At 39.1% G+C, this 17,884-nt stretch overlaps 1 protein-coding gene across 1 annotated transcript; it reads right to left on the bottom strand.

The window, feature by feature from the left end:
• Window positions 1–30: 30 nt before the first annotated feature.
• On the bottom strand, window positions 31–5,714 carry ZNF397 (zinc finger protein 397). Its single transcript, XM_012742132.3, has 3 exons — window positions 5,310–5,714; window positions 4,897–5,038; window positions 31–2,992 (listed from the first exon to the last, which is right to left on the bottom strand). The coding sequence occupies exons 1-3, from the start codon at window positions 5,712–5,714 to the stop codon at window positions 1,941–1,943; spliced, it is 1,599 nt and encodes a 532-aa protein (XP_012597586.1). The 3' UTR covers window positions 31–1,940.
• Window positions 5,715–17,884: the final 12,170 nt, after the last annotated feature.

Genomic DNA, 17,884 nt, shown 5'->3' on the forward strand with positions numbered 1-17,884 from the left:
TGCCCCAACAGGAGCATTGCTTCTCTTTGCTTCTTTTTTTTTTTTTTCCTATTTCTTTTTATCTTCATGAAAATCTTCTTTCTATGAACAGGACTCTAGATTTCCACACAGATTTATTTATTTTTTGGTAAGGTGTGTTATTGCTCCAACCTATTAGGTCTTTTAAATGACATGTTTCCCCTCCCCTGTCTTGATCTTGTGCCGTTAAAGGGGAATGACGTCTTTCTGTTGCTGATTTACTTGTACAACTTTCCACCTTGTGTTAAGCTCCAAACTCATGATACACATCCGGCTGGGACCCTCAGAAAAGGGGAAGTCTTGACTGAACATAACCATTAGTTTCTGTCATTTCCTTTTAGCATTGTCTTTAACAAAATTTGCAAAAAATATTGTGAAATTCTGGTAACATAAGGCAAAACTGAATGTGTGCGAGGTGCCTGGAGAATAAGTCAAAGACCCAGCAACGCAAAAGTATTTTCTGAGCGTCTGAGCCCAAGTGTACCAGGAACTATGGGATATGGCAGCTTCTGAGTCATAGTCTTGGGGATGAGAAGGAACCTGACAACAGCTCTGACACTGTGCTAAGAACTAAGGGAGTCCTTATGAATGGGAGAGGGAGACTTAGAACTCTGTAACAGACTCTTAACATCTAGGCTGGGCGCTCTCACCCCAATCCCACTACTATCCCCATGGAAGTTCTAGGATAGTTCAGGCGTCCTCAAACTATGGCCCCCGGGCCATATGCAGGTGTTTCTGCCTGTTTTTTTTTTTTTTTGCTTCAAAATAAGATATGTGCAGTGTGCATAGGAATTTGTTCATAGTTTTTTTTAAACTATAGTCTGGCCCTCCAATGGTCTGAGGGACAGTGAACTGGCCCCCCATTTAAAAATTTTGAGGACCCCTTGGTCTACAGGTTGGGCAAGGAAACATTAGTCCTTTCCCTGGGGTTACATTGACCAAGGCAAAGCTCCTGACCACTGTATAGTAGTCTAAGGGCTCCAGGTTTTTTATTAACAGAAACTTCTCCATTGGCATATATTTTCCTATAGGTGGTATTTAAGTCTGGCCACACCTGTGCTTCTCTTACAGATATGACCTCACTTCAAAAAACAAACAAACAAAAAAACCAAAAACTCAACAGGAATGGACCACATGTTCTTTCTGGCTTTTGTCTGTTGTTCCCTCTACTGGGAACAGTCTTCCCTACCCAACATCCCAGACTAAGTCCTACTCATTCTTTAGGTCATTTCCCCCATTTTCCTCATCCAAGGTTAAGTTGGATGCTCAAAGTCACACAGCACTGACCACAAAACTGTCAACTGCCTTGTCCATTAGACTGTAGAGATTATTTCTTGTTTTCCATTGTATCCCTAGTCCCTGGCACAAAGCAAGTACTCAAAAAATAACTGTTAGATAAATTAATTTATATTCTATCTTATGCCTGTCTAATTTCCAGCCTGCCCCGGGCTTAACAAATTATTGATGAAATCATTTTCCTTCCTTTCTTGCTGTCCTGTCACTGTTCTTTATTGGGTCAGTATATTTCAAGTTCCTAAGACAAAGTCCCTCGTGCTAGCCACACCATCCCTCTGAGCTGATACAGTGACATTTAGATGCACTAGTGGCAGAGCCTAGGTGGCTTTTCATGATATTCCCATAAAAAAATGAGGCTTCAATGTTACATTCCTATTTTTCATTTTTCCTGAGTATTCCTAATGGTAAGAGAAAAGCTGGAAGTAATGATTCTCCTATTTTCTATTCTGATCAGTCACAGGAAAAGCTTTCAAGGGGCAATTTACACTGGCATTGGGAAATGCTACACAAAGCAAGTCAGATGGACTCAAGATCTGGTAGTTTACAACCTTTATGGAGTCTTCCTTTAAAGTAAACCTTTTTGATTAGTGAAGATAAAAATCTGAAGTATTTACAATATTCACAAGTTACTTTACAGTGTGGACTCTCTGGTGACGCATAAGGACCGATCTGTGCCTGAATGTCTTCCCACATTCACTACATATATAAGCCTCATCCCCAGAATGAATTCTCTGATGCTGAACAAGGGCTGAGCTCCTTTTGAAGGTTTTGCCACATTCATTACACCGATAAGGTTCCTCTCCACTATGAATTCTCTGGTGTCTGATAAGGTTTGAACTCAAACTGAAGGCTTTTCCACATTCATTGCATTCGTAGGGTTTCTCGCCACTATGGATTCTCTGATGAGTAATGAGCTCTGAGCTCTGCCTGAAAGCTTTCCCACATTCGTTACATTCATAGGGTCTTTCTCCTGTATGAATTCGCTGGTGTCTAATAAGTTTTGAGCTCTGGCTAAAGGTTTTCCCACACTCATTACACTCATAAGGTTTCTCACCAGTGTGAATTCTTTGATGTATAATGAGATATGAACTTTGGCTGAATGCTTTGCCACACTCATTACATTTACAAGCTTTCTCACCAGTATGGATTTTCCGATGTCTAATGAGGGCTGAGCTCTGATTGAAGGCTTTCCCACATTCACTACATTCATATGCTTTTTCACCACTATGAATTCTCTGATGAATAATAAGGTATGACCTCAAACTAAAGGCCTTCCCACACTGGTTACACTTATAAGGCTTTTCTCCGGTATGGATTCTTTGATGTTGTGTTAGAGAGGAATACTGCTTAAAGCTGTGCCCACATATATCACATCTATAAGGTCTCTCTTCTGGAGGAAATTTCTGACACGTTATAGAGTTTGCAGTTAGAATCAAACATCTTTCAGAATCATCATAATGGGTTCTCTTTCCTGGAGATGTGTGTGTGAAGATCACTTGCCTAAAACTGCCCCCTTGGGAAGGAGATCTTCTTAATTTCTCCCCTGTAGCACTTCCTTGCTTCCACTCTAAATTGCTTTCATGCTTACTAACTCCTCCAAGTGAAGGTTCCCCATGAGGTCTCTGTGATTTTTCTCCTGAAATGTCCTCCTTTGTTGCTGTTCCATTGTTCTCACAATCTGAAATGACAAATAGCAAAAAACAGATTTTTACATTTCTCCAGTCACTCTCACAATATTTACTTTCTACATGACAGAAAAGAGCAGCTTCTTCCTGCAAAAATGGCACTGGTCAAAATAGGGTCTCTCCTCTTTTCTAATGTTAAAGCCTACATCCACACTTTGAATTTCATCTTTTCCTGCCTCCTTTGAGATATCAACTGATCAATCACTTACTATCTCCTTCCTATTATTTTCAACCTCTTTCTCTACTGACTCTTGTTCATCAGCATTTAAATAAGCTCAAGTCTTTCTCATCTTTTAAAATCAAGCTCCTTACCTATACATCTCCTTCAAGCAACCTCACTCACTCTCATTCACAATAAAGTTTCTTGAAAAGGCTTGTCTGTACTCATCCCCATTCTGCAATCTGGTTTCTGTCTTACCTTCCTTCCCCAACCCTCATCACCACCACTGATAGGACTCGAATCAAGGTCACCAACTTTGAAATTGTTTAATCCAATGGGTACTCAGTTGACCTCTCTATAGCTGACACTGAGGACCACACATTCTTTCTAGAGATATTCTCTTCGAGGCTGAATCAGCCTGATTTCTGTGGCTGTTTCTTCTTAGATTCTAGGGCTAGTCACTCAAACACTGTATTCCTCCAAATACTGTTCTAGGCTCTCATATATCCTCACTCTATAAACTGTCTACTCCCAGGCTTCAATGACTACTTATACTATAAGCTAATATCCCCCAGACTCTGAGAGCCCCAATTCTATTAAGCTCCAGACTCTCACATTCAACTGCTAACTGGGCATTTCACTTGTGAATATTTCACATGCACCAAAATGTCCCAAACTAAACACATCATTAGATGTGTTTGTTTTCCCCCTTTACATTAACTGTATCACCATTAACCAGGTTCAAGACTGAAACCTGAGTATCATCTTCAACTCCTCTTCCTCATGCTCTACTTTTAACAATTATCAGATATTGCGATGAAGTTTAAATGCTGATGAACAGAAGTCAGCTTCTATCTTCCCCACCCCTACCATAACACATATTGATTTATTCACTGTGGCCACTTGGATTACAACAGCTTCTAACAGTATTCTATTATTGCCTTCCTCAAATCCATTCTCAACTTCGCAGCTAAGTTCTAAACCACAAATCCAAACCTGTCATTCTCTTGTCCAAAATCCTTCAACTGTACCCCACTGCACTTAAGAGACTGTATAAATGAATGAGCAAGACATACAGGTTTTCACACCTTGGGTCCCATTTTCCTCTCTAGTTCATCTCTTACCATCCTTCTCCCATCAATTCTTTATTCAAATCAAATTGAACCAACTGCAATTTTCAAAACTTGTTATATTATCTCACCTTAAGCACTCTGTGGTCTTTATCTTAGCCACTCCTCCTCCCACCTACTTACTTGGCTTTCTCCTACTCATAGTTCAAGTTTTAGTTTAGATGTCTCTTCTTCCAGAAAGTGTTTCTTGAACTTGTAAGATTGGGTTAGGTGCCTTTTTATGTGCTCCCATAGTACCCAGTGCCTACTTTTATTCTATAATTTACTATGCTATATCGCAATTGCCTTTTTGCTTGTCTATCACCCACCACCTAGACCTGAAAGCTCCTTGAAGACAGAGACCTAGTGCCTACCACAGCACTAGACATGTATTAGTAGCCTATAAAGTTATAAAATGAAGTAAATGAATGACAGGGAAACTGACACAAAGAGGACTGACTGCAATTTCGTGAGGGTTGCCGAATATAAAATGCTAAAGTGAACACCTCTGGTTTAGAATAATGAAGTTGATGCTCACATGTAGCACGTTTATAAAATGAATTAATTCTGTATCCTCAAAAACAGAGGCCTAACTGATAAGAGTTCCCAGATGAGTTTCTATTCCTACCACTTTTAGGGGAAAGGCAAGGTTTCCAGGATTTCAGCTGTGTCTTTAAAGGCTGGAACTGGATGTTTGTTGACTCTTGGGATGCTCCAAGACATGTTAAATCCTTCCATGGCACTGCTGCTCCCTGTAGACTAGCTGGGACCTGAAATCAATAAAGCGTGGTTAGCTTTGTGAGAAAATCCCTAGCAACACTGCTTAGTAACAGTTTCAAAGAGGTTAACGAGGACATCTCCAGAGATGAAGGATAGGGAAAAAAGACCATTTAAGGGTAGAAACAAGTATGGCCCTATCAGTCATTTCAGGGTTAGGGTTCAGTAGGGACATAAAATCTTTACCCTACTGTTTTGATGATACCACATGCTCCAAGCTGTAAATTCCTTTTCTTATAATGTATCACTTCTCTCTGTTCCCACCTGCTGCCCTGGATCATCAAACTCCCTCTCCAAATCCTCCAACAGGGTCACAGCTTCCTCGCCACTCTTTGGGTTGTGTTGCTGAACCCAGATCTGCAGCTCCTCAGGCAGGATGCTCAAAAACTGCTCCAGGACCAGTAGTTCTAGGATCTGCTCCTTTGTGTGCAACTCTGGCATTAGCCACTGATGGCAAAGCTCCTGGAGTCGGCCCAGAGCCTCCCGGGGCCCAGGTGTCTCCTGGTAGCAAAGCTTTCTGAATTGTTGGCGAAATTCTTCTTGGCAGGATTGGGTACTCCCATTCTGTTTAAATTTTGGATCCCAGGAAACATCCTCTTCTATTTTCACTAGTATTAGTTCTGGTCCCTGAGGTATCCCACTTGACACTCCTCTGGATTCCACAGCCATTCTGGGCTAAAACAGTTTAGCCAAAAGTTCAGTACAACTGGGTTCTGTGCTTCAGGAGTGTGAATAGTTTCTTCTTTCCTGAAGGATATATACATATAGAAAAAAAGGCACTGTTAACTTATAGCAGTGAAAACAACCTCTAAGAACTTGTGGCTGGGCGCGGTGGCTCATGCCTGTAATCTTAGCACTCTGGGAGGCTGAGGCAGGCGGATTGCTCAAGGTCAGGAGTTTGAAACCAGCCTGAGCAAGAGCGAGACCCCGTCTTTACTATAAACAGAAAGAAATTAATTGGCCAACTAATATATATAGGGAAAAAAAAAAGAACTTGTACTAATAAAGACCAGTCACTCCAGTAACACACTGAAAGGAAGTGGGTTTGCAACTATAATTAAACAGTAATCAAATGACAAACTAAAAATCCTATGCCTCATTCAGTGTCTCTTATTATGGAGAATTCCTATCACTATTATTTGAAAACATATTTTAGAAGCAAAAGAATACAGTATTAATGTCAATCACATAATGGGAAAATTATTTCCTTTTTAATTCTCTTTCAATCCTGACTGCATCAAGGAGAAAAATCTGTCTTTCACATGTATGTTAAATCTTAAGACCTCCCTTTCTATTTTATTTATTGTTGTAGAGACGGGGTCTCACTCTGTCACCTAGGGTGGAGTGCAGTGGCGCAATCAAAACTCACTGTAGGCCGGGCGCTGTGGCTCACGCCTGTAATCCTAGCTCTTGGGAGGCCGAGGCGGGCGGATTGCTCAAGGTCAGGAGTTCAAAACCAGCCTGAGCAAGACCCCGTCTCTACTATAAATAGAAAGAAATTAATTGGCCAACTGATATATATATAAAAAATTAGCCGGGCATGGTGGCGCATGCCTGTAGTCCCAGCTACCCGGGAGGCTGAGGCAGAAGGATCACTCGAGCCCAGGAGTTTGAGGTTGCTGTGAGCTAGGCTGACGCCACGGCACTCACTCTAGCCCGGGCAACAAAGTGAGACTCTGTCTCAAAAAAAAAAAAAAAAAAAAAAAAAAAAAAAAAAAAAAAAAACTCACTGTAACCTGGAACACCTGGCCTCAAGCAATCCTCTCACCTTATCCTCACAAAGTAGTGGGATTACAGGCATAAGCGACCTCACCTGGCCTCTTTTCAATAAGGTATAGGCTTCAGACTTCTAAAGATATTTAGGCAGAATTTAATAATGACCATTTTAAACATTTACTTACAGCTATCTTATCTATAGTAGGTAATGTTGATTTTCATTTAAGGTAGTCATAAAACATTTTCTAAAATTCACACTAAACATTAGTTAAGTAAAAATATTATGGGATATTTGCCATTTGATCACATTTGGTGTTCACCGAATTTCATCAACAAACACTGAGGTACTTACTATGGGCTCTGTCCTGAGCTAGGCATTAGGTTAAGGTTTTTATTTGTGAATAAATGAGTGTTCTGAGGAATTAACCAAGAAGTATTTATAAGATGCTTACCATGTGTTCCAAAAACATGTTAGAGATCATAGGCACAATAGAAGCAATAAAGATCAACCTCAGCTCTCAAAAAGCTTAAAATGTCCCGGGAGTAAAAAATTTTCAAAGTGAGATATGGTAATAAATAATTATGTTTTAAATTTTGTGATATAGACCAAACATGAACTGACTTTAGGATGGGAGGATATCGATAGGAGTGTATGCCCTCGAGGACAGATTGAGTAAAATTCTAAAGGTTAATTATAATACTTAGGCCACAAATTTGTGATTTATTAACTAGCCCGGCTGCATTAACTAGCCTTCTATTTTTATATCCGTGGTTAAATCACAGGAGTTGCGAAATCATGGGAGTGGGGGGAACAACTGCACTTTCTGATGGAAAGCAGGGGTTCGAGGGCAGGCCTCCGCCATGGGGCCGCGACCCGGGGCTGGCCGGGGAAAGGTGCTCCTCCACCCCACGCCCGCCGCCCGGGCCGCGCGCCCTCCCCGCCCTCCCTCCGCTTGGGTGCCCGCGTCCCTCACCCCGAAGCCCAGAAGCTGCCAGGGAGCAAGTTCCTGACCGCGAGCCACGAGCCACAAAGACAGGAAGTGCGCGCCCGCGATCTTCCGCTCTCGCGGCCTCCCGAGCCTGTGTTTGCCCACCCCTTGCTCTCGGGCACCAATCAGCGCTGCGGGTTCTACTCTTTCTCCCGCCTTCCCTCTGGGGCTGCTCGCCCGGCGGAACCCGGAAGCCCTGGCGAAGGTGCGCTGAGAGGCTGGGGTCTTTGTGAGCCGCGGCTCACTAGGGCACGGACCCCGCCTTGGCCACCTTCCCTTCTGGCCTTTGCTTTCAACCATCATTCTTCATGTTGTGTCCTGCCTCTTCCCATCCCAATTTCCCCGGGAAGTATTAGGGTTTTCCTGTAATCCTGTTTTTTTTCCAGAGTCTCCGACAAAAGTAAACGCAAGGGTGAACAGATTGGCCAAAAATTAACACTTAACATTGCATATCATTTTGGCCTTGAAACAGCTCTGTGCGGTAGCTATCTTGTCCCATTTTACAGCCCTAGATGTTGCCCAAAGTCAGGCAACTTGTGGCCAAGGACGCCGAAGTCCCCATACTTCAAGGAGACTCTGGTGTCCCAGACTCTGGGCTTCTGACGTACGGTTTTCCTATTTGTTACTGGAACGTAGCTGGCATTAAGTCTTACTATACTTTTTTTTTTTTTTTTGGAGGGGGGTGGACATTTAGTGGGTGAAAAATGATGCCTAATGTTTTAACTTAGTTCAAGGTTAAGATATTTTCCCCTCATGTTTATTGGCCATTATGGTTCTTCAGAGAAATAGCTTTTTCCATTTTTAAAATTAAGGTGTTAGTATTTTTCTTTTTTATTTGTGAAAAGGTTTTACTTGTTAAGAATATCTCATTTGTTACAAATATTTCCCCATTTATTTGTATTTAATTATTTTTAAAATATAAGTACATAGGATAAGGCGATGCATACATAGAAACAAATAAGTTCTCCTTTTGAGGGAAGACTTTGAAAACACATATTCAGAAGAAAGTGTTCCTTACCATGTAGAGCTGTTAGTGACTCGCTAATTCTTAATCATTGTGAAATGACTACAGCAATTTTACACAGCAAGAAAACATTATCACTTTGTGTTTCAATTGCCTATTGCTGCATTATAAATGACTCCAAGACTTAGTGACTAAAAACAGCAGATGTTTTATTTCTCACAATTCTATAGCCAGGAATCCAGGCAGGGCTTAGCAGTGACGGCTAGTCTCTTTTTTATGAGGTGTCAGCTATCTAGGCCTATCTGGGTCCAAGATGGCTTCACTAACATTGCTGATGTCTGGTGCTGCCTCTTGGCTGGAGCTACTTGACTGTCCTCCATAAAGCCTTTCTGCATTCAGGAGTTTAGCCTAAGCTTTCTTACATGGTGACTGGCTTCCAAGAGAGTGAAGGAGGAAGGGTGAACCTAGTTTTCTCAAAACCTAGTTCTGGAACTGGCATTGTATTCCTTCTGCAGTATTCCAGTGACAGAAGGATTAGATTGGTGGAAAGAGGAAACAGACTCCATGTGTTAATGAGAAGCAGCTTGATCATAGGAGGAAATTTTGGCAGTTATCTTTACATCCAACCTACCACACCTTGTTATATTGGAAAGCCTACTATATAGGAGTGAAACTGTTGAAAAAGAGAAGGTATTATCAGTTAAAATGCTTTCAGCTGCAGTAACAGAAACCTTACTAAATGTCCTTATGGTTTAAGCCCCACTTTTTAAATCCTACATAGCTAGATGTGTGGAGGTAAGGTGATTCCTAGGTTTGGTTAATTCAGTGTCTTAATGATATTGTCAGGGACCTAGGTTCCTTCCTTCCTTTTGCTCTGCCATCTTTAAGTGTGTTGGTTTGTTCTCTAGTCTGGTTTCCCTCACAGTCCTAAAATGGTTCTCTCAGTTCCTGATTACAGAAGATGGCCAGAAGCAAAGAAAGGGAACACCCTTATCTTCTGCCTCTTCTTAATACTAAGGAAACCCTCTTCCCCTCACAGATTCACCACTCATGTCCATTACTTAGAATTTCTTTGAGTGCCTGTGCTATCACTGACAAGGGTGTTGAGGCTCCATGGTGGGCTTAGGCCAGTTGAAATTTATATCCCAAGGCTAAGGGGAGGGACGTCCTCTCGTACAGACACAGAAACTCTTAAGAAGGGTGTTGAAAAGGCAGAAAAGGGGATAAATTGATGAATATTGAGTGTGCAAGTGTAATATCTACTTCAATAGGTAATCTGATTCCCCTGTATAGGTAAGAAAGTGAGACACTAGGAAAAAATTCAGATCCCTATCCTTTTTGGTAAGATGGTATATATATTTAAAATACAAATCAATTACTTATTAATATATTTGAAAGAGACGTAGATCAATTTTAGAGCTAATTTTAGGACTTGGTTTAAATTCCCAGTGGGATAGCAACTGATACTCCATAGAGCCTTAGCCAACAATTTTCATTTACACAGCTTATTTACCATTTGGCATTCTTAATTATATAAATGCCCTCAAAGATCATTCCCTCTGTCCCTGCTCCTCCAGCCTCACATATGGGGTCTGCTTTAATGTGAAAGCAGATAGAGTCTGCTTTTGAAACAGAGTCTTGCTCTGTAGCCCTGGCTAGAGTGCCGTGGTGTCAGACTAACTCACAGCAACCTCAAACTCCTGGGCTCAAGCGATCCTCCTGCCTCAGCCTCCTGAGTAGCTGGGGCTACAGGCCTGCATCATCACACTTGGCTAAGTTTTTCTATTTTTAGTGAGATGGGGGATCTCACTCTTGCTCAGGCTGGTTTCGAACTCCTGACCTCAAGAAATCCTCCTGCCTCCACCTCATAAAATGCTAGGATCACAGGTGTGAGCCACCATGCCCTGCCATGTCTCATAAATTATTGAATCAAGGGTGGGAAAATATAATTTGTTTCCCCTTCAGGTGCTCTTGATTTTTGTTTCTGTTTTTTTATAATATATATGACAATTGTTAGATGTCATGCCTAAGACATAACATGCCTAAGGCATGTTAAATGTCTACCTAAGGCATTACCAGTAATTGGTAAGGTTGTTCATTCCCTACAGTGAAATCCAACAGCTTGAATTATTGTATCATTCAACAGTGCTCTACTTCATAGTATTCATCAAGTGAGATAAGTCCATTGAAAGTCTCTTAACTGTAAACCACTATTCAATAATAAAGGAAGGATAGAGAAAATGGCTTCTGCAGCACAAAGGAGATAACTAATTTAATCATTCAGGAAGTATTATGGAATATTAGTATATGTGAAACACTGAGAAGAAAAGTGGGGAATTCAAATGAAATAAAAGATACGCTTCCTCACCTCACTTACCACTGTAATTCCTAGAGTATAAACTTTATGGGGGCAAGAGTTTTGTTTCCCATTGTTGTATCTCCAGTAGGGCCTAGTATTGTATGGATATTTGGATGAATGAATAAATTACATACATACATACATATCTACAAGACAGATATCAGTGCTAAAACTAGTTAAGTCTTTGAAAAATTCAAAGAAATATACAGGTAGGACAATTTTTAATAATATGCTTAGACTATTTTAATATAAGTCTAGGATTTGTTTTAATCCTGCATAAGATGAGAGATACAGAGACAATTACGTTTAAAAGAAGAGTTTATTACTCATAGTTTCCCAGAGGATGCAAAGCATGGTATACCACACAGGACCACTTTCAGGGGGAGGCAGGGAGAGAGAGGAGGCCAGGGTTGGTGGATGGGAGGGTGTGCAGAGAGAAATATATGAAGAGGGAGAGGGAGAGGAACTGGGAGTAAGCCTTTATTACTATAGTGGTAGGAAGTAGCTAAGTGGGGACGTCTGGACAGGAAGCAAAACACACATGTTGAGGCTAGTGGTCATAAATAAGACTTCTGAGTGCCCAAGGAAACACTGGGATGGTAAAGGGGTAAATAACCTTGGGCCTTCAGCACTGGTAAGTAACTATATACCAAATCGTTAATTATCAAGAATAATCACTATACTATTGTATTCTATTACCATTACCATGATGTCACTAATTTAGCACTGTAGTTTTCAGAGCCAGATAATAGATGTATTAACAGAACAGGACAGTGCTTATTTGTAGTATTCAAGACAGTAAACAAAGATTTTATTTACTAAGTTGTTCCTCTTTGTTTCTAAATGTCAAAGAAAGCCCCTGAGGTTGCTCATGAGATTCATTTTTGCATTTATCTCGTCTAGAACAGAGTTAAAGCTCCAGGTAGGCTCTTATTATTGTTTTACTTTTCTCCTTCGTTTTTCAGGTTAACCATAATGACAAATCACCTGTATTCTTAATCCTGTCAGTCACTTCAGAAAGATGTTCTACTAGGATTCTGTTCTGCCTTAGGGGCAATTCAACAAAGATACATAGATACATTCTAAGGAAAGAAAAAAAAAAGGCAATGTCTTTCTAAGTGAATACTGGAGTATGAATAATGGAAAGAACATCTCCACTGAAGAAGCTGAGTGACACATTTTTTCTCATGGTTTTGTGGATAGGAAACATGAGAGCTTGGAGAAAAATTTTTTTTACAAAAAGCTGTAGGACTTGCTAAAATACACTCACCTCATTTCATTATACCTATTATTTGTGTTAAAGGGGATATGTTTAAAAATCTAACTTGGTTGCCTTGAGCTTGTATTATTTGCCAAAATTCTTTTGTTGTAGAAATCATTATTAGAAGGAGATTTTTTTAGGTTTTTATTGAATGTTTTACAGAACAGTGAATTTATTTAATATTCTGAGTTTCTATTGGACAGTGTCTAATGAGAAATTCATTTCTTTTAATCTTGTTAGACAACATGGTGGTAAATGAATAACTAATTTATATACTAACCAATATTAACCTTCAGGCCTCCCAAATGTTAAATATACTCTTATTTAAAAATATTTTTCAGGTGGTGCAACCTAGTTTGCTTACCTTTCTTGATTTATCTTGCTTTTAAAAATTCATCATTTTCTATTATGGTTTTAATAACTGAGATTATACTGCTGCAAGTAATACTTTTCTTATAAAATGGCTACTTCTTTTGGTTATGTTAAAAAGATCCACTTGAATACCTTTTGGTGGAACTTTATGATATAGTGGTTTGAAATTTGTGATTTGGTATATAGAGGCAAGAAGTCGACTTTCATTTCCAGGAGTGGAAATAGGTATCCAAAGGGAGCATTTGGGGCCAGCACCTTGGGGAGGAAGGAATAAGTAGATGTGGGCAGAATAATGTAATATTTAAGAGTTCAGGTTCTGGGGCAAGACTAGTTCAAATCCTTGCTCGCTTAACTCCTAGCTCTGTGACCTTGGCCAGTTTCTTAAACTCTTTAGAGTTCAGTTTCCTTTTCTGAAAAAATGTGAATAGTTACTGTGCCTACCTCATGAGGTTGTCGTGAGCAACAAGTGAATCAATACATTTAGAAGAGTGCTCAATGAATGTGTATTTTTGGTATTTTTGGGGAGGAGGGAATGAGGTCGTGGGGACAGTGTGGAGGCAAGAAGAAGGAACATTTCTGCAGGCCTGGATTTGGCCAATGCTAAGAATTATTTGGTGTCTCTGTTAAAAACAAACATTTCTTGGCCTTTGATCAGAATACTCAGGGAGGGTCCTGTGTCTATTTTCCACAGATACTCCAGATAATTTTTATTATCAATTAGTTTGGGAAACTGTGATATGGTAGATAAAGTGTAGGCTTCAGGGTCAGACAGATGTGGATTCTGATCCATTCATTAAACAATTATGTCCAGATGTCTACATGTATCAGGGACTGTTTTAGATGCTGGGGAGTTTAGCAGAGGCTAAAACTGACAGAAATCTGTCTCTATTTTTTGTCCTTGTAGACCTTTTAGTCTACTGAGATTCCCACGCCAAGACTCCAACCAGGGCCTTGCTGAGTGACTTTAATGATCTATTTAAATAATAAAAGTTTTTTTTCTTATTACAAAAAACATTATGAGTTTATTAAAGAAAAAATAAATCAGAAACTATAAGCCATAGCCCAGTTAGCTCATGCCGGAGAGGGAAATCCTCAACTGCCCAGAGGCCTGGTGTTCATATTTAGTGAAAGAATTTAGCATAGGGGAAAAAAGGCTTGGTGGTGGTGGTGAAGATATTCAAGTGGTTTTACCTTTAAATGGGAAATATTGCCACTTGACCACAGAAAAGCAAGCATGACCAGATTTAGTTTCCTTGGGTTTGGAGTTTCTGTATTTACTGTCTTATTGGCTACTTGCCAAGCTTATTAGGTTGTTTTGACGAATCCTGTCAAAACTTCTCTTCAACAAGGGAAATTATGGTAGCACAGTGCTGAATTTTAGTTTTCTCTTTCCCTAATGGAACACAGGAATATTTTCACTTTGTTGATGGTTCCTTATAAAAGGACAATATTTACCTTTGAAACTGTTTTTCTTGCTCTCTTGTCAGGGAATACCAAAAAGTATTTGACAGTGGTTTGCATTGGAGTTCAATTTAATATAATTGGTGTCCTTATCTACTTTTAAGATCAAAACAGGAATAGTAACTCTATTCATTTTGTTTTGTTTGATTTTTAGTAAACAAATTAAAGAACGCTAGTGTTAAGATTAATGTTAGAATGCTGTTTAATACTGTAAAAATCGATATTAAAGAAAAAATACTATTTTCTTTGACTGTTTTAAGTATCTCAGTTTTTATCCGTTGATTTGCAGCTTCTGGATTTATTTCACGACATGTATGATATTAATAGTTTACTATGCTTTCTACTGTTTGTGCTCATGCACTACATAGAGTATAAAAAAATAAACAATGAAAACAAAAATATATTTTAGGCCTGGCTGTTGGGGAAATGCTGGGTTTTTTTTTAGTGACATTTTACATGGCCGATGCTCACCTCTTCAAGAGCCAACGGTATCAGATTTTCACACATGCTGATTGTGCTGCACATTCCCATCTCTTTTGAAAGAGAGTATATCAAACACTTTTAAAGCTATAATTTACTTTTACACATAGTATGATTTTTTTTTTTGAAATTATGGATGTATGTAAATAAGGGTACATACTTATTCAGTGTTCAATTTGATGCAATCCACTTTCTTCTTACCATTTGGTAAGAAGCTGAACCATTCAAAGCTGAGCCTTTGAACATAATGAAATATCAATCCTTATCCTTCCTGAACTTTAGCACTTGTCACTATTGACAGAAGGTCTATTTTTTAAAACATTTCTAGGGCACTATTTTTATTGCACCTCTCCATACACACCTTTGCCACCCAGCTAGCTCCTCCTTGCTTCCTACTTTGTATAGGTTTCTGCTGAGCTCATCTTCCACACTCTTCTTTTCTCCATATACATTCCTTCCCTAGGGGAGTGCTGTCACTCTTCTACTCATACATAAATGATCCCCAGATTTGTATTTCCATCCCTAACTTGTCTTCCAGACCCAAAATCTCAATTTCCAACTCGTGAGAGCATCTGTTCCCATTGGTAAGTCCACCAATGCCTCAGCATTCACACAGCCAAATCCGATTTGACTACCTTCCTCCATTTTAAATTTTATTATTAATCATGAATTATTATTATTATGGGATTATTATAATAGAATAAGTATCTTACTTTCTTAACTTGCCTTTTTGCCTCACTCTGTCAAGACTATGTAGAATTTTAGGGCCAGTGTAAGGGACCAGGAAAAATTGGTCATTCTTTAACTTTGGTCCTATTGAAGCATTATTTGAAATAGCTCAAGTTTGCCTTCTTTTTCTTTCTACTGTTTCAATTCAGGCCCTTATTGTCTTTCCTGTAATAGCTTTTTAATTGATCTTCTTGCCTCCTAACTATCCTCTTTCAGATTGCTGTCAAAGTCAATATGAATCTGATTATTTAATCATGCTATTTTATAAGTCTCTGCTGCCTTGCAGTGTCCACAGAATATAAGGTACATACCCTTACTGTACCATCCAACATCTTTCTTCTTCTGACCCATTACCATAATCTGCCCCATGTTTTCATGCACCAATGTTGATGTGCCATTGCTCTTATCCTACTCTGTCCAACTTCCTTGCCTTCGCTCTATCATTTTGGATAACTTTTTGCTTTTGTTGAAATCCTCAGCATCTTTCAAGGTCAGTTTATATGTTATTTTCCTTGTGAAACCTTCCTTGGTTCCCTAGAAAAGGCTCTGTTATGATTTATTTCTTTTGACTAATTTCATGTTAGTGTTGTCAGGACCTAGAAAAGTACTTTGAGTATACTATTAATTTCTTTTTAAAATTGGAAGTACTCATTTTTAGAAACTGTTTTTTTTCTTCTTAGAGATAGGATCTTGTTCTGTCACCCAGGCTGGAGTGCAGTGGTGTGATCATAGCTCATTGTAATCTCGAACTCCTGGGCTCAAGTAATCCTCTCACCCTAGCCTCCCAAGTAGCTTGCACTACAGGTGTACACCCACCTATTTTTATTTTTTGTAAAGACTGAGGTCTCACTGTTTTGCCCAGGCTGGTCTCAACCTCCTGGCCTCAAGCAATACTCCTGCCTCAGACTCAGAAATTACCCCTAGGCTGGGTGCAATGGCTCACGCTTGTAATCCTAGCTCTCTGGGAGGGCAAGGCGGGAGGATTGCTTGAGCTCAGGAGTTCAGGACCAGCCTGAGCAAGAGCAAGACCCCATCTCTACTATAAATAGAAAGAAATTAGCCAAACAACTAAAAACAGAAAAAATTACCTGGGCACAGTGGCACGTGCCTGTAGTCCCAGCTACCTGGGAGGCTGAGGCAGGAGGATTGCTTGAGCCCAGGAGTTTGAAGTTGCTGTGAGCTAGGCTGACACCATGGCACTCTAGCCCAGGCAAGAGAATGAGACTCTGTCTTAAAAAAAAAAAAAAAAGAAAAAGAAAAAGAAAAGAAAAGAAATTATCCTTAAAAGAAAGTTTTTATTACCGTTTTGTCCTTTATCTCGTAAATTTCTTTTGTTCAATTTCTTAGCCAGCCAAACTAATCTCATCATTGTCATCATCACTTTGACAAATATTTAACAACTGTCTATTCTGTTTGCATATAACTGGGGTACAGAAAGATATAACAATTGGTTCAACACTCACCAACTAAGTGAACTACATAGTAGACCTAGAGTGATGTTAAGTGATTGCACTTTTAGTGCTGTCTGCCCTAGAGCCATCAATGAGGATTAGCTGAGACTATAGACGAAAAGATGATATGCCACCAAAGCCGTCAAGCTTCATTTGAAATATGAGGTGATAATCTGACTCATACTTGATACATTTTTAAGTTTAGTGGTTATTACCATATACAATTTTAAACAAGTCTCAAGTAAATTATTTGCAGCTAGACAAGTCAGTTTAGTTATATGTTTAAATAGCAGCTGATTTCTCAGTTTCCTAGGAAACTGCATGAAAAGTAGGGACTCAAATAAAAGCTCTTTAAATAGAAGGCATGTTGGGATCTCTTCAAGCTTTAAAATCAGGGATACTATTAATTAACAGTTTGTTTAGGTAAGTATGATTACATGGTAGAATAAAATAAAATTATGGAAGTACACAAATGAATGCATTACTGAATCTAACCAAACCAAACACAATAAACAATTATCTTTTTAATCTAATTTTCCCAGAATTTTACCATAATTTTATTAATCTACAAAAGGACTACACATTAGTAATATGCTACAGGTATAATAAAATGTATGAGGATGTTGAATATCAGCCTAAACAGAAGTACCTATTCCATGGGATAAATTCTTCCATTTTTACAGAAGAATTTACTTGTACTAATAATGAATAAGTTAATTGATCTAAAAATCTTCACTAGTTTTTGTAGTTATTTGATCACATTACCATTAGTAGTATCTGTGTTAATAATATAGTTATATATAAAGGGTATTATAAACAGCAAAAGTGTATCACACATTAATCATGTTTACTAGACCAAAAAGTCATTAAATGTGCAAATAAGGTACAAGGTGTTTCAGATTACTTAAGCATTTTCCAATTTTTCATTTTCCCAAGATCCTTTTGTTCTTTTACCTCTTTCCTCTCTCCTCTCTGGCTTGGCAGGAATCTGGCTATTTTGTGTTGTATTACACCTATTATTTATTAACAAGCATAGTGATATAACAACAAGTGATAA

Source organism: Microcebus murinus, chromosome 17 (genome assembly GCF_040939455.1).
Source record: "Microcebus murinus isolate Inina chromosome 17, M.murinus_Inina_mat1.0, whole genome shotgun sequence".
Lineage (NCBI taxonomy): Eukaryota > Metazoa > Chordata > Mammalia > Primates > Cheirogaleidae > Microcebus > Microcebus murinus.